This window comes from Pararge aegeria, chromosome 22, assembly GCF_905163445.1.
Source record: "Pararge aegeria chromosome 22, ilParAegt1.1, whole genome shotgun sequence".
NCBI lineage: Eukaryota > Metazoa > Arthropoda > Insecta > Lepidoptera > Nymphalidae > Pararge > Pararge aegeria.
Window position 1 is genome coordinate 9503215 of NC_053201.1, and position 17880 is coordinate 9521094.

At 35.9% G+C, this 17880-nt stretch overlaps 1 protein-coding gene across 3 annotated transcripts; it reads right to left on the minus strand.

The window, feature by feature from the left end:
* Positions 1-10182: 10182 nt before the first annotated feature.
* Positions 10183-16935, minus strand: LOC120633722. Of its 3 annotated transcripts, none has more exons than XM_039904046.1 (6): positions 16787-16935; positions 15273-15381; positions 13564-13650; positions 12585-12836; positions 11255-11387; positions 10183-10387 (listed from the first exon to the last, which is right to left on the minus strand). In XM_039904046.1, exons 1-6 carry the CDS (start codon positions 16798-16800, stop codon positions 10251-10253), a joined length of 732 nt encoding a protein of 243 aa, XP_039759980.1. In that variant the 5' UTR covers positions 16801-16935; the 3' UTR covers positions 10183-10250. The 3 variants fall into 3 exon arrangements, with proteins under 3 accessions (XP_039759980.1, XP_039759981.1, XP_039759982.1); XM_039904047.1 differs by having other exon boundaries at positions 16778-16934; XM_039904048.1 differs by having other exon boundaries at positions 16748-16934.
* Between the last annotated feature and the right edge of the window lie 945 nt (positions 16936-17880).

The window sequence follows — 17880 nt, forward strand, 5'->3', positions numbered from 1 at the left end:
CTTAATGACTTACTGACTTACTAACGTACTGACTGACTGGCCGATCTATTTACAAAGCAGAAACCACTGGAGCACGCAGCTTCTCTCTCTCTCTGCTCTTCAAGCATGCGTGGAGAGTTCATTTTGGAAGATGTTTTGTGTGGTGTATAAAGATTGAATCTTTGTAGACTTCGATCTTTGGAAATACGCAACGGATTTTCTAATAGTTTTCAGCAATAGATAAAGTGATTATAGAGGAAGATTTATATGCTGTAAACATGCATACTACTGAAGAGAAAAGCAAGCGGAACAAATATTTTTGTGGGCTTACATTACAAACTCTGCTTAAATGGTAGTGCCACATAAATAATAAATATACTACGACTATACACCCATCGCCATCTAGCCCCAAAGTAAGCGTAGCTTGTGTTATTGGTACTAAGATGACTGATGAATATTTTTTTAATGAATAATATACATACTCGTAAATACTTATAATATACATATAAACACCCGGACACTGAAAAACATTCACGTTCATCACACTCACATTTTCCAGTTGTGGGAATCGAACCCACGGCCTTGGACTCAGAAAGCAGGGTCGCTGCCCACTGCGCCGATCGACCGTCAAATAATCACAAATCAAATAATCGATATCATTTACATTGCACCAGAGCGAAGATCGCTTGTAAATTATGAATTGCACCGTACAGATTTGCCTGTTTTTAGAGAATCATTGAAAATCATCATTGTCGTCGTCACCGGCCGACTGCAGGGCACGGTTCTCCTCTCACAATGAGAAGGGTATAAAGCCGTAGTCCACTACGCTGGTCCAGTGCGGATCAACGACACCACGTATATTACTTGGTCTCGTTGATATTGTAATTTGTGGCGCAATGATAAAATACATTTTTCCATATACTTTGGGCATACGGAATACAGACAGAATATACGAAAATATTCGTATAAACCTGTCCATCCTTATTGAAGTAGCATTGTAGTTCCAAGCTTGAGTAACTTTACTTCGCGAGAGGTCACTGCCCAACAGGTGATTATAATGCGTACATAGAATTAAACTTGAGAGCTGTCGAATTGTATGTAAGCGATTAACATATATTTTAATTAGCAATTCAGTTAAACAGACCGAATTGTCGTTACTAAAAACCCATTGTATCAATTATACTTGTTAATGAGCCTCAATTATGTTGATATCACAAATGACGAGTTCGTGGCAATTTCAATGTCCCCCAGTAATGTACGTGTTTTTAAAGCTAGTAATACTTAACTTGAAAAATAATGTTTTACAAAGATTTTACTAAATCGATAGCCTTTAACAGTTCACTGTTGGACTAAAGGCCTCACTCTGGTGATGGGAGGGTTTGCAGTGGCGTGCATAGAGGGTATGCACAGGGTATGCAAATGATATAAAATGAAGAAAATATCCCTGCATACCCTGTGCATACTCTCTATAGACGCCACTGAGGGTTTGCCCATGATCACCACGCTGGGCAGACGGGTCGGTAGTCGCAATAGATGGTAGTAGTAGTACGGAGGACGCTGCTGCCCGTTCTCCCTTATATTCCCTTAGTCGCCTCGTACGACACTCGAGGAGAGGGGTCAAGTTTATTCTAATCTGTCGTCACAATTATATAGTAATACAAACGAATTTATTTCTAAAGCATGGGTTCGATTTTTAAATATCATAATTTCGAAATAATGTTGGAGGATGCACAAGTATATTTCATAAGAAATCACACTGTATAGATTAAATCAAAAGAAGTAAATTTATTCTTCCATACAAACGAATTCAAACCATTATAAGTGTTTACTTATGACAACCCTATTGAAGATAAAAGACCGACACCCGCATAGTACCTACGTTACACATGACTTTTATTTTGCATGTGATGTTAGGGCTGTATCTGATGTGTTTCAGTAAAAAATCGCAGTGATAAGTGTAAGAGACAGTACCTAAACAATTTACCTCTAAAGTTTGTGAAGTATTATTTCAGTTTTCATGTACACATACATTATCTATGAGCGCTGAAACTCGGTACGCCTGAAATGGTCAGGCTACCCTTTCAGTTGTACCCAGTTCGATCAACGTCACGCATCTCTAACTTTTCAGAGTAATGTGCGTTTTAAGAAATTAAATTCGCTTGCTACAACAGCGAAGGAGATCATCGTGAGAAAACCTGAAAGCTTGGGAGTTCTCCATATTGTTCTCAAGGGCTTGTAAAGTCTATCAATCCGCACTGAGGTTGGTGTCCACCACGCTAGCCCAGTGCAAACCTTTCTCGTTCTTTGAGGAGATCCATGCGCTGTAGTGGGGCAGTAATGGGCTAATAATGTACCTAAATATCAATCCGATTTGACATTGACAATGTACTTGCCTTGTTGGTCTGTTAGCATGTTCAACTATGAACACGAGGTCCTTGAATCCAGGTCGGCCAATATTCTTGTAGACTCTTCGGTTAGGAAGGTGGCGGTGTCAGCCCCCTTGCCTCGGACAGTTCGCCGGCGGTCCGGGTTATTATCATTTTATTGTGTCGTTAAAGCCTGTGCCTACCAGTGGGACATTAAGAGTCTGCGGATGAATAATACTAGATGACAATACACACATTGCCATCTAGCCCCAAAGTAAGCGTAGCTTGTGTTATGGGTACTAAGATGACTGATGAATATTTTTTTTGTATAATATACATAAATACTTATAATATTCATATAAACACCCAGACACTGAAAAACATTCATGCTCATCACCGAACATTTTCCAGTAGTGGGAATCGAACCCACGGCCTTGGACTCAGAAAGCAGGGTCGCTGCCCGCTGCGCCAATCGGCCGTCAAAGAAGAATGTATCCTAGAGACGCATATCGCAGCAAAACAAACTATTTTTAAAAACCGAAACAAACTTGGATGAATTTACAGGCAACAGCTAATAGTGGTAAAATATTGCACTTATTGTAAATTTTAATTACACATTCTGAAAAACATATCCAATACTTCATAATAAATACACACTGTTTTAATTTAATTTGTTAATGAGCCTTAATTATGTTGATTTAAATTACTAATAAAATTGTCTACGTTTATTCAATTTCGTATAATTTATGTAGAAATATTTTGACCGTTTAATATATTGACTGTTGATATTTGTTTATTAAATGGTAATTACTCTTAAGGGCCAGCCTGACGTTTTTTAATCCATACGTCAATAGCTTTATCTTAATATATATAAATCTCCTGTCACGATGTTTGTCCGCGATGGACTCCTAAACTACTTAACCGATTTTAAATTAAATTGGCACACCGTGAGCAGTCTGCTCCAACTTAAGAGATAGGATAGCTTAGATCTTTAATTATAGTCGCAATTTTATTTTATTGCAAATTATTTGTCTTAAATTAATTGACAGTCACATGTTATACATATATATACTACTATACTCATTTAAGGCTTAACGATACTGAATAGTTTAAAAACAAAATCAAACGCAGACGAAGTCGCGGGCAACAGCTAGTATATTATATATATTTTTAAGTTGTTTACCTCTTTCTCGTAGTTGGACCTTTCTAACTATAACGTGTGTCCAAGGTATACGGTTTCGTCGAAAATTTCGAGTGCAGTGATCTTAAAGATCATCGAAGATGAACATGATCATTAGACATTAATTTTATTCAGACAGCTAATTTTATTATTATTAATTGTACTCTTAATTTTTATACCACAACATTAACATATACAAAATATAATAAAAACAAAAACATAAAAAAGTAGAATACAATAGGCGGCCTTATATATATAGTAATCTCTGCCAGATAACTTTTGAATTAGCAAAAAAAAGAAGAGGAGAATAGACTGCCGATTTATTGTGCACTATAGAAAAAAAAAACAAAAATAAGAATACAAAGAGCCACCTAGATAGAGGGTACAATTTGACGTCCTTGTGGCTACATAGCGCAAATGCATTTGTTATTATTAGATACTAGCGTACCCAGCCCGCTCCGCCGGGCTAGATTTTGCTTTATTATATTTACACAATAAACTTACATGATTAAATTTTTAATTTAAGTCTCATTATATATTAAATCATTTATTTCTCTCGTACATGGGTGAAGATCATTATCTACACCCATGTACACCCAACAATAGAATATCATCATAGTAAATAAAATGAGTGCTCCGATCGTCACCAAACTTTACAGGATTACTCGCCAGGTCAATCCGGAGATTCCCTGAAAGTTTCATTGAAATCGGTCCAGCCGTTTCGGAGCCTATACGGAACATACCCACACACTTTCTCTTTTATATAATAGAAGATATAGTAATTATTCATCGTTCAGTATTCTGCATCTATTAATACCGTCGTAGGCAACCTACTAGTAAATCTACAACTTACCTACATTAAATAACATTAAAAACTCTTTTGAAATCTTCCATTGACATAATATCCCCGTTCACTACTTGCAAGAAAACAGAACCATTACAGAGCACACTGATCTATTTTTAACTCACGTTTTTAGAAGAGAACCGATAAAGATATTTCATGGCATATAAAGAAAATGATCCGACTAAAAGAAATACTATATCGAGTATGAAAACTGTAGATAGTAAAATAATACGATTTCCCTCCGCGAATTTATATTCACGAAACATGTACACGTTACGGAATACGGGACGCGTTTCCGAACTTCATAAAATTTTGTGTACGAGTTATGCTTTATGACGTGACAAATACGAGCTAAATAAAATGCCTAGATGTTTGTTTATGCGGGTTACTGTAAAATGTTCGGCCGGTTGCGATGCAAATCAAATAAGACACTTCAAAATATATTGGAGTCGATTATGTGGTACACAAATCTCTCAATTACACTAGTTTATTTTTATTTTTCTGGGGAAGGACAGCACTAGTTTAACACATTCTCATCATCATCATCAACCTATCACCGGCCCACTACAGTGCACGGGTGTCCACTCAGACTGAGAAGGGTAGTGAAGTGTGGGTGTAGGTCGTAGTCTATCACTCTGGCCAGTGCGGGCTGTTAGACTTCACAAGCTGCTTAGAACATTATGGAGAACTCTCAGGCATGCAGGTTTTTCTCGATGTTTTCCTTCACCGTTTAAAGCAAGTGAGACATAATAAGACATTCTTATGAAGTATAATTTTATAAAAAATAAATTTTAATATTATAAATTTTAATTTAATACTCACATATAAATGATTGATGGATAATAGAGTTAATGTTTATGGCATCATTAATTGGTCAGTAAATATAACATCAAACCATGTTGGTTTGATAACGCCTACGGTACGCATCTTTAGATACATATATAGATTTGTATGCCTTTTAATATGTACTGACTACTGTGCTGTATTTCTGTGTGTCTGTATATAGAGCTGAAATTAATTTATCGATTTGAATGCAGTTGTTTATATAACTACACATCTTACTTCTCCGGACGAGCTCCGTCACAATAAGCTCTAGATGAACTATAACGCTAATTGTCCAACAAAACGATTGTATGTCCCGGAGTAATCTCAGAAGTAAACAAAGACATGTCAGCTACGATTTCAGCAGGCAGTCAGTATTTCTCGCTTCATTTTTCACTGCGCCTGAAGTTTTAATATCAGGCTTGTAAGACGCCATGTGTTGTTAATGGACACTAGTCTAGTCTTCCAAGATAGGGAAGTCTATTCTTCAATCCCTATCAAGGTGCTGAAAAATGAGTTTTACGATGAAGCCCAGTAGGTTTTTTTTCTTTATTCACTACAAGTTAGCCCTTGACATCTCTCGCCTGCTGTTAAGCGATGATGCAGTCAAAGATGGTAACAGGTTAACCAGTTATATGGAAGCTGAACCCCTAATCTGCTTCCCTGCGAAATTTCCGGAACGCTAAATCGCTAATCGACGCCGAAATATTAAAAACCCAAGTAGCCCCTGCCGGGTTTTGAACCCGGGCCTTTCCATATAGAGTCATCGCTACGCCAAAGAGGGTCGACCAACGCTGCGTTTACCTGTGCGGGGTTGCCATTCCAGCACCTTGGAACTCCAATATCCATCGGTTCTCCGACCTATGTGCCCCGCCCATTTCCTCTTCAGCTTTGCGTTGGCTGAGCTATGTTGATAACTCTGGTTCGTCTATGGATCTCCCCATTGCTTTCTCTATCGCCCGCTGAGTGACTCGGAGCCTTCTTATAAGGCTCATTGTAAGCGACCACGTTTCCGATCTGTAAGTCATCAGTGGCAACACGTACTGTTCTGAAGACTTTGGTCTTTATTATCTATGGATACCGTCATTCCTGATTTGGTCACGTTCAGATACTCCGAGCATGGCATCGCACGCTGAGCGATGGAGAGACAACAGAGCCTTTAAAGATGTTTTATAGTGCGAACATTTTATTCAACAAGATATCGCTCATGACCGCTTAAATTATAAAATCAGTCCTATCAACGTGATTTCCTTTAAAACATTCAAGCATTCATGAATATCGCTTTCAAATCTCGTCGAGATAACTTTGAGAGGCATTTATTACTTACTGTAGTACTGAAATGAAATTCATTCCTTTGAAAGAGTAAGAAAAACTAAGAATTGTTCAGTTGGATGCGGAGCTGTCTTAAGGTATTTCCAGTATTTCTTATAATACTATTTTCCTTATAAGTACCTTTGTAAGAAGCTACCATAATACCAAGAATCTGTTCGCTATTAATGTTTATTTATTTCGTTATTTTTACCAAGACAGAATGTATTATCTTCATCATTATCATCAACCTATTAACGGACGACTGTAAACCACCACGCTGGCCAAGCGCGTACTGGTGGACTTCACATGAGAACATTATGGAGAACTTTCAGTCATGCTGGTTACTTGTCGATGTTTTCCTTCATCTAAGTAGCAGTAGTTGCTCAAAAAGCACATAATTCCGAAAAGCCGGGGATTGAACTCGGTTTCGTCAGAAGTCAAAGTCAAAAATATCTTTATTCAAATAGGCCCATATGAGAAATGAGAATTATGCGGTAGTGAGATGATGGCGATAATCATGTTCGTGAACTTAAAACTAAGGCTACGAGGGTTTCAAACTCGTCCTGGTCTAAGAAGAAGCCCAAAACAAACATAGCCGGGTGTTTTATTTTGTTATCACCATCTCACATTGTGCTTTAAAATTATTAGAGCAATCATTCACACCCAAGCTTTTTTATCAATTACGTAGTTTTATATATATACTATAATAGGACTTTTCAATAAGCTTGCGTTTAATACAAATTTATGACATCTCCAAAATGTCAATGGGTAGTTTATTGTAGAATTGTATGCAATTTCCTTTGGACTGATTATGATTTTTTGTAACCTAGTATATTGCATTTATTTATTGTAAGTTTATTCTTAATTAAAGGGGAGTCGAAGCCTTTTCTACTAGGCTATCTTGGCTTCCAAACCGCAATATTAGGATTATTTAACTGCGTCGATTTTTAATAAAGTCATATAATTCTTTGATAAATACTTTTTTTTTTTTTTTTATTGATCAACTTAGAGTTATGATGGCTCATACATCACGGGACGTTTGGCCGATGTGAAACATCGGAATTGTTTTGTATAAGTTATATACATTAAATAACAGATTACAACAGGAGTTAGATGTGGCATACTGCAAAGATAAAGCATTACAATCATAGTCTGATTTTGCTTTCTTTGTATGAGGCTGCACACTTTCGCTTTCTGAATTATTGCTGTCAGATATAGTTTATTGTTAAAAAAAATTTTATAAGTAAAATACAGGTTAATCTTACACGTGTGACGAGGTAAACAATACTGCATACACTTTGCACGCTATTACGTATGGCAAGTGGCGTGCATAGAGGGTATGCACAGGGTATGCAGATGATATAAAATGAAGAAAATCTTCGATAAAAGTTATAAAATATTTAATAATAGGCATTGTAAGAGTTATGAAAACCTTACCCTTAAGTATTTATAACTCGTACTGGGGATTTTCTTCATTTTATATCATCTGCATACCCTTTGCATACCCTCTATGCACGCCACTGCGTGTGGACCACGTATAGTACATATAGCGTGGCATGTATCGCCACGCCAACAATCATGTTTACCCTCGCCCTTAGATATTTCACATCAAACACAAAGAGGTAAAATATTACTATTAGTAACCGTATGTTCGAGAAACCAACCTAAATAGTAGAGGTTTTTGATTCATCAATAAATTCAAGTTCAAATTCATTTATTTCAAGTAGGCCTTCTTTATAAGCACTTTTGAAACGTCAAGTATGTATGTTTGTAGTGACTCTACCACCGATTCGGAAAGCAGATTCTACCGAGAAGAGCCGGCAAGAAACTCAGTAGTTGCTCTTTTCCAACATCAACATTTACAATCATTTTTCTATCTTGCGGGAGATGAGAGCGAGGCTGGCTGCTTCCAATCTACCTTGTCATTAAGGAATTCATCAAATGTATAGTAACCTCGCTGTATTAGATGTGTTTTTACACATTATTAAATGTATGTATTGGTAGGTCAAGAATTACCTTTGGAATGAATGATTCCTTAGGTAATTCTTGGCCTGTGATTCTTGTTATAAAAGCGTATACTCACCCCCCACAACCACCAATACAACCAACCAACCAATATTAGTCGTGTACACGGTTTCACTAGTGTATATGTTCTTTAATTCTGTGACGAAAACTAGATAACTCTTCTCGTCTCAAACTATACAGGAATTATGTGACAAGGCATAATTATATTAATTTTTTTTGAAGTTGTCATTACAACATGCCGAGTTTATGATAACAACTTATATATAGATGATACACCAGATCCTTAGTCCACGTAAAATTCTCACTGATAAAGTTATTTTAGACTAAAATTGTTAAGGTTGCTTTCACATATTTGATGTTTTTAGTGTTTTTAATCTTATCAAACTAATTAACTGGAAGCTTAGCGATTACTAATGGGCAGCATAGATTCGCGCTGGCCATATGCTTTATTATATAGAATTTTATATTCAGAATTAAAAATAGAAAATTTCGATAAATATACGTTTTGTACGCACGGCGCAGCGTTGCCAATTTAAGTATCTCGCGACGTATGCGACCATCTAAACTCTGCTCTACATAATAATAAATTGCTACATCTTATCACAAAAGTCGGAAAACCGCTTAAAATTCATGGCAACACCGCCGTACAAAATTCCCCACTAACCGAAAACTGCAGGTTATTTCCTTAATTCAGGCTAACCGTCTTTGTCGCTGAAAATGCAACCCAAAGAAAACATCTCCAAACTGCATAGCAGACGTTGGCATATTACCTACTTAACTCCATAATAATGGTATTCGCGGTACAGCCATCGGAAAATGCCATCGGTTAATGAATATCTCCAAACGATATTCGACTATATCCTTTAACAATAAAGTTCATATTCTGGTGTAGGTGGACACCTTTTTCAGGATAATGTTTGGCTATACTGTTTCCACCTGGAACAGTTCCAAATGTTCTAAGCCGGCTGTGGTAAGTATACAGACGATACCTGCGATAATGTGCCTTTATTAATTTCAAAATACATTTTCCTTATTACGGTTTCCTGTCAATGTCATACAGAGCTTTATAGATATTATCTATATTTCTGAAAAACAATTTATTTAATGGAATTTCCATCATTCGCTAGTGGCTTCTAGCCCCACCGACGAACGTGTCACGTCATACATGTCACGTTACACATGTCACGTAGTAACAGATTGGGTTAAATTTAACTGCCATACTTCCTAACCGGATAGCCCCCTACCATCCTAGACTGCATAATCACTCACTAGGTGAGATTACATCTGTAATTTGTAGAATAAAAAAGAAACTGTAAACCTCAGGTTAAGAAGAGCACTTTCTATCGCTGTCATAATATATTTATCGCTCACTTATTATAGATATGAATTTATCTATAAATATATATGTAGGTATATATATATAGAGATAAGCTTTCCTTTGTACACTTCATGTATCATATGTTCACAATAACAAGTTATGGTACATAAATAATAAGTAAATTAGAACTTGCCATATACTTTCTTAACAATATAATACACTCATACTTAAAGTTCATATTTTTTACATCCAACACTAAAAATCAAAAATTAAAAGTGTTTAATATGTTTAACAATTTGATTTTAATTAAAAATAAATAAATAGTAGTATTATTTTACATTTATATTAAAACTTTTGTTTACTTTCTCCCAGAGATGTCGTTTTCTCGTCTAATACAAATGGCTTTCACATTTTCTCCCCAGCCTGTGCTTTGAAACCATCCAAAAGGTTTTCAACAAGTGCTGGTGATAGTTTAGAATTATTTTGCTTTTTTAATTCTTTTGTGTATTCGATTATTATTATCAGGAACATTATTATGAGGCCTGTAAAGAGAATTATTATGCTATAAATTTATAATTTAATTGAGCAATCGACTATGGAAAAAAAATAGCAAACTTTGATGATGTTAAGCTGTTAATGTTGTACTCAAAGAGTTAAGAACATACAGAATCCTCATTCAGCAGTGCAATTACATGCAGTGCATTGTGTCCAAACACAGTGAAAACGCCCAACGCACGACTCACTTTACACCCGCGCAATGTGACTAGCCTACAAACATTTCTATTTTTTTTTAAATTTTATTGTAAACGTTTATAGCATTAGATATTAAATGATTAATGTCACACTACTAAAATGGAGTGGGTTTTAATGCTTAACATTATTGGATAAAATCAGGCATTACTTTGCGGAAATCCAAAATATATTATGATAATTAAGCTAAAAAAAGCAGGAGAATCTGTATGGTGCAATTTGAAATTTCTCCAATCCTTCCGAGGATTTCTCAGAGGATTTATCAGATTCTTCCAAGGACCTGTTTGGTGTGGAGTACCACACCAAACAGGTCCTCGGCAATGTACCATCCAGGATGACTTTACAATGAATAATTGTTAAGTATTCCATATTAATCGTGTGCACAGTGGCGTGCATAGAGGGAAGGTACTCACAGGGTATGCAGTTGATATAAAATGAAGAAAATCTACAGTACTAGTTATAAATACTTAAGGGTAGGCTTTTTATAACTCTTACAATGCCTATCCTTAAGTTTTTTATAACTCGTACCGGAGATTTTCTTCATTTTACATCTGTATACCCTGTGCATACACTCTATGCACGCTACTGGCTCTACACGGTTTCTATAAGATCTTTGTTCTATGGCATAACTTGTGGAAAAAAGCTTGTGAAATACGTACAGACATCCACAATTTTGTATAGTATATCCAGTAATCCGTTATTGTACGACGACTGAACGCCAAAGTTCACGAACTGGATGACAGCTTTAACAGCGGTCGCGGCGGAAAACGTAACCATCGGTCCTGGAGTTTTCTGTAAATAAATTTATTAAATATCATGTGTCAGCCGTGTGGTGACGGCAGAGCAGATTAGCCCTTGGCTGCAATCTCACCTGTTGGTAAGGATGATGCAGTCTAAGATAGTAGCGGGCTAACCTTTTAGGGAGTATGGTAGTCATACCACTATTTGATTGATTTGTACGCGACCCGTTGTGTTATGGCCTTTAGTCCAGCGTTGGACTGTTACAAGCTTTGATGATGAAATATTAGTATCCTTACTAATATTATAAATGCGAAAGTGTGTTTGTTTTTCCTTCCTATACGCCCTAATCAATCAACTAATTAACTTGATTTGTGGCATAAAATTAGTTGAAAGAACGGAGAGTAATATAGGATAATCTTTAACGTAGGAATAAAACAAAATTCATTTATTTCCTACTTTATAAGCACTTTTAAACGTCAAGTATATATGTTTGTAGTGACTCTACCACCGGTACGAAAAGCAGATTCGATTACTTTATTAAAACCCCTGACTTTAAAAACGATATTATTATGTGCGATATTTTAACAGCCCTTTCAGTAGACATTTTAAGGGGGTTTTGAAAAAAAAAATGTAATACGCCATGTTGCGGTGGCGGCCATCTTGGACCGACAAAATAAAAAATAGCTAATAGCACCCTGGACTAATTCATCTTTCGAACAAAAACAAAAAACAAAATTTCAAATGGTTCATCCGTTCGGGAAATACGATGCCACAGACACACACACACACACACACACACATAGTGTCGTTTTTGCTTCGGGGGTTAAAAAAGAATAGAAAAAAATAGACGAGTTCTCAGGAGAGTCGCGAAGCTAAAGTTGCAGTGGGTGGGGCACATAGCTCGGAACAGTGGCGTGCATAGAGGGTTTGCACAGGGTATACATATACTTGAGGTTAGAAATTTAATAACTCTTACAATGCCTAGCCTTTAGTTTTTTATAACTGGTATTGGATATTTTCTTCATTTTATATCATCTGCATACCCTGTGCATACCGTCTATGCGAGCGAAATGGCGACTACGCACTGGTAAACGCAGCGTTGGTAAACCTGCACGAGGAAGACGGATCACATTAAGCGATTCGCGGTGTGCCACTGGACGGTGGACCCAGGAGACTCCTTGGGTTCAGCAGTGGACGTCCATTGGTGATGAAGATGATGATAATACTTATTTAAAAAAAAATACTCACCTCATGAACAGCAGTAATAAAAGACGTAGTAAACTTAAGCCACAGAACATTAATTAGAAAGTACATGATTTCATTCGTGTCTACGTGTGACATCGCTGGATAGCACGGAGCATTGTTTTCTACTATCGGCAGATATTGGATAGACTGAGTCTGATGATAGTTGAATATAAGAGGGAAGGAGTAAAAGCCGTGGGCTCCAAAGTTTATGATCAGTAAAACCGGCTCCAACCAACTCCATTGTACAGCGCGGAGCTGAAAAGCAGAGTTTAATCATCAGATATAATTTTTATCACTTAGAACTGAACCGAGTTTTAAATAATGTTAGCATAGAGAGATAGTTTGTATGTGATGGATACCTATAGGTTGTCAATTAGACAAAATCATATTTATATTATAAATTATTAACGCAGACTCAGTGGCGGGTAGATCATTTTGTATCAGGGTAACCATGAAGTAAGAAACTGGCATGAAGTTGATAAACACTCCTGTTATAAAAGTTTTTTAACTGTAAACAAATATTTATTAGGATAGGCAATACTTTTGCGCATTTATGACGTGGCATGCACGTTAGGAACTTTTAATGCGATTTTTTTTCATTTGTTGTCTCTTCTCGGCGTAATAACTACAACATCCATGATGAAATTTGAAAAAAAAATATAGCTCGCATAAACAGTGATGTTCTAGTGGTTACGACTTCAGTCTCCATTTTAGGGAGATCGAGTTCTTTTCTGAGTTATGTGCGTTTTATATCACTTGCTTTATCAATGAAGGAAAACATGATGAGAAAACCTGTTTGCCTGAAAGTTCTCCAATTCTGATAGGCCCTATCTCCTGTAGTGGGCTGGTAATGTGTTGAAAATGATGATAGAAGCTTGCATAACGTTAATGGACATAGTATTGCCCATCAGCTATTTTGAACGAAACTGAGGCCTGAACGTAGTTTGAAAATGTGAGGACAAGTCTCATTGTCAATACTTACGCTCGCTTTGCTTATTTCACACTGATAACCGCCGGTTAAGATGTAAACGATGATCAAGTGACTGCAGATGTTAAATAAACTGGCGATCTAGAAGCAAAATCATATTTTCCATTTAAGTTCTATCAAGATAACAAAAGGGTCAGCATATTTTTTTTTTTTTTTTATAAATAAATAAGTATAAATATCCTACGACAATACACACATTGCCACCTAGCCCCAAAGTAAGCGTAGCTTGTGTTATGGTTACTAAGATGACTGATGAATATCTTTATGAATAATATACATAAATAATTAGAATATCCATATAAACACCCAGACACTGGCAAACATTCATGCTCATCACACAACATTTTCCAGTTGTGGGAATCGAACCCACAACTGGAAATCGGCTCAGTAAGCAAAGTCAAAGTCAAAGTCAAAAATATCTTTATTCAAGTAGGCCCACAGGTGGCACTTTTGATGCGTACATAAGAACCACACGGTAGTGAGATGATGGCGATAACCACATTCGTAAACTTAAAACTAAAGCTACGAGGGTTCCAAACGCGTCCCGGTCTAAGAAGAAGCCCACAACAAACTTAGCCGGGTGTTTTTTTTTTGTTATCACCATCTCACAATATCTTTTTAAATTATTAGAAGAGCAACCTGGTTAGAGCAATAATTTACACCCAAGCTTTTTTATCGTTTATGTAGTCCTTTATACTATAATAGGACTTTTCTATAAGCTTACGTTTAATACAAACTTTGAACTTTTTTAGAGACATCTCCAAGATATCAATTGGTAGTTTATTGTAGAATTGTATGCAATTTCCTTTAAACGAATTATGAATTTTATGTAACCTAGTATATTGCACTGTAAGTTTATTCTTACTTCTAATGTTTAAATTATTGCAGTCACATAACCATATTAAATCTATTCTCCCCACCACTAATTCGGAGTTCAGAAAATGCCGTTGTCCACTATTGCATAAGCCACTAGCTCTAATCCACCCAGGAAACCATGAATTTTTCCGAGGTTAAAAGGTAGCGTATGTGTTAATCTAAAGTATTTACTTATTAAAGAAACAGCAATAGTGTGTTCATAATACACATGATAGGAAATGTCACAAATACTTTGTGTCTAATCAATGTGAATTGCCACTTATCATCATTCATTTCGTAGAAAATAATGTGCATGTTTACATCACAGCCTTTTCTACAAAATGGCCGATTATCATTAAAGATACAAAAATTAAACAATTTGAAACGCAAAATTAAGATCTAAAAGTGCAGGTAGGATAGGTCGACATATCAGGATAAAACGTTTAAAATCATTCGGCTTCTGACAGAATAAAGCAATATTATTATTGATATGGGTAAGATCATTATAAACACGATATAATCCATCTCCGTTCTAAATATCAGTCAAACCAGGTCAGTAGCTTTTTTGTGAAAGTATATCGAACATAATGTCGTTTAGGTAACCTGGAAGAGGTCACTTTTAATGATAAGATCGCCTTTTGCCTCTAATTTTTTTTATGAATATTCTTAATTTATCCTACACTACACAATAAAGATGTTTAAATAAATAAATAAAATAACACTAACAAACTTTTACGTCTATAATATTAGGTAGTAGGATACTTTATTTTAGTAGTAGATTTACAGTAGTAGTAGGAAGTAGGATAGGAAGTAGAAATAGCCCTCGCAACAATATTATGTCCAATTACCAGATGCCAGTATCCAATGATGAAACATTTCGTCCGTAGATGGGACCGGAAATCGAACCATCTTTTAACAGCTTGCTTTTGTAACATTTTTAGTTTCAACTGTAAAAGTCTGACCCAATGGGTACAGAAATTAAAATATAGAATTATGCAATAAAACCACAGATACTAAAGAAATTTTCATTGGTGGATTGTGGGCGTTTTAGTATGACCCGTTCAAAATATTCAAAATTCATTTATTTCAAGTAGTAGATGCATAAATAAATAAATATAAGCACTTTTGAAACATCAAAATTAATATTGTGCTTTCGATTTGTTACAATATATGTGAAAGTGTGGATGTTTGCCTACTGAACGGATTTGGATGAAATTTGGCATGCACCTAGAATGTGGCATGGAAAAGAACATAGGCTACTTTTTAGCCCGATTCCTTAAGTGGTACCCGAGGAAAAATTTAAAATTGTTTATGAGCTAACCCACGGTCAGCTCAAGCTCAAGACAGCTTTGAAATTTGCATGTCACCTATGCTATGGAAAAGGACATGTACTTTCTACACCGATCTCTCGAATAGTTCCCGTGGTAGGATTAAAGATCGTTAACGAGCGAATGAAGTCCGCGCAGACGACACCCGGGTCTATTTGTTATTTTTATGTATAACCTATATTACCGTAAATTTTTTAGAAAATCCGTCCTTTAGTCTTGGCGTGAAAGGGTGACAAACATCCATTTCCATCAATCCGTACACTTTCGCTTCATGCGAAAACTTGTAAACGCCAAAACTACTATAGGTACCTATTAGTAGGATAGGTACTTTGCTATTCGCTGCAGGCGTCAATCCAGTTGGATGCATAAATAAATGAGTTTCAATTATTGTGAGATCGAGCGTAAGACTTCTCCTATTTCTCTCTTCTCTTGTACTACTCTCTACAGTTATTTGTTTTTTTGTGTAGTATACCTTTTTTAATTAGCGTAGCGTAATTTTCACTGGATTTATAAAAGTTCTGTCTCCATTTTTTTTTATATGACAGTTTTATTTGAAATAACTCATTATATATCTATTTAATTATTTATTTACGAGGTAGTTATTGAGCCGTCCGATCACGGTTGATGGAACGGGGTCAGAGAGGTTACAAGTTTTTAAATATTATTTCACGTTGTGCTGGAAAAGTACTTTGCAAGCTTTTAAACTAAATATGAGTTTGTTCATACGAAATTAAATAAACCAATTTTTAATAATTATCAACGACTAAATTATCAAAACTATTCCGGTTACCTAAACGGGATGAAAAGATCATAATTTTTTTTATACTTGAATAAAATAAAAACACGTCTATCAATCATAACCGTATAGCAGCGAGTTGGCATTTTCACAGAATGCGTATTTTTATTGCTGCTACAAACAATAACAAAAATCAAACCTATAGATACCTATTCACTATTTCATACAATCGACCTTGATCTTAAATACGAAAACTCACCTACTAAGTTGTTTATAACAAACTACTTACTTAACTTACTGGTACTTAAGCATATACAATCACAAAGTTAAAACAAATCTAAACAAGACACTCCATACAATATCATGTACGATCAACAACATTGACACCGTAGTTGCGACTTGCCACTGTTCACAATGATGACGAAACTCTAAAGTCTTGCCATTGCCAATGCGCAGGCCATACACGACCTGTACTAGGCTTGTTGAAATAAAATATATTGATGTATCGATGTTTTGTATTCATGTATTATGTATATCGATACATTTTGACTGTTCACTATTTACCTTTTTGTGACAGAGCTCGTCCGGGGTACTAATGCCATGCCTGTTTAATTACAGGCTCATCTACACTTCAGATTGATTAAGTGCTTTGTTTATTGGCGGTCGTGCTCTACTTTTGCTTTATCGATACTTTTTCACACAGCCCTAACTCATATCACGGTAACACTGTCTTAGGCTCGGTCTTAACAATTTCATAATCCGGTTTCCATCCGTACCGATTCGATCCGGTTCCGTTTAAAATCTCTTCTTGGTTCAATTAATAACTGAAGTCTGTAGAAGAATATCCTCATTGATATTATTTTATCGTGTTAGTAAACATTAGACTATTTTACAAGAGAGTATGAAAACAAATTATCATTTTTTTTTATTACATTCCATCAATAATTTGACGGCCGAGTGGCGCTGTGGGCAGCGACCCTGCTTTCTGAGTCCAAGGCCGTGGGTTCGATTCCCACAACTGGAAAATGTTTGTGTGATAAACATGAATGTTTATCTGTATATTATAAGCATTTATGTGTATTGTATTAAAAAAATATTCATCAGCTATCTCAGTTCCCATAACACAAGCTACGCATACTTTGGGGCTAGATGGCGATGTGTGTATTGTCGTAGTATATCGTAGTATATTAATAAGAAAGAACGAAAAGAAACAAAGTACTATTGCACTCCAAGAAACACACACAACATATTGATCGTAAGTTGAACAATTGTTAGTTATTGACTACAATTTCATCTAATGGTAAACTGATTGTGTGTCTTAAATGGTGGTAGGCTTACTTGTTGGTACGGCAGTAATTGTGTTATATGCCATATGTCGGGTACATACGGCAT

Bases quoted from the DNA above. Each gene is read 5' to 3' on its own strand.
- LOC120633722 (XM_039904046.1), bottom strand. The intron at 13,651-15,272 runs GTAATTGGACAT...TTTTGCTTCTAG, and splicing joins TCATTGGATACTGGCATCTG to ATCGCCAGTTTATTTAACAT. The intron at 10,388-11,254 runs GTACGTATTTCA...TTCTCTTTACAG, and splicing joins ATACAAAATTGTGGATGTCT to GCCTCATAATAATGTTCCTG.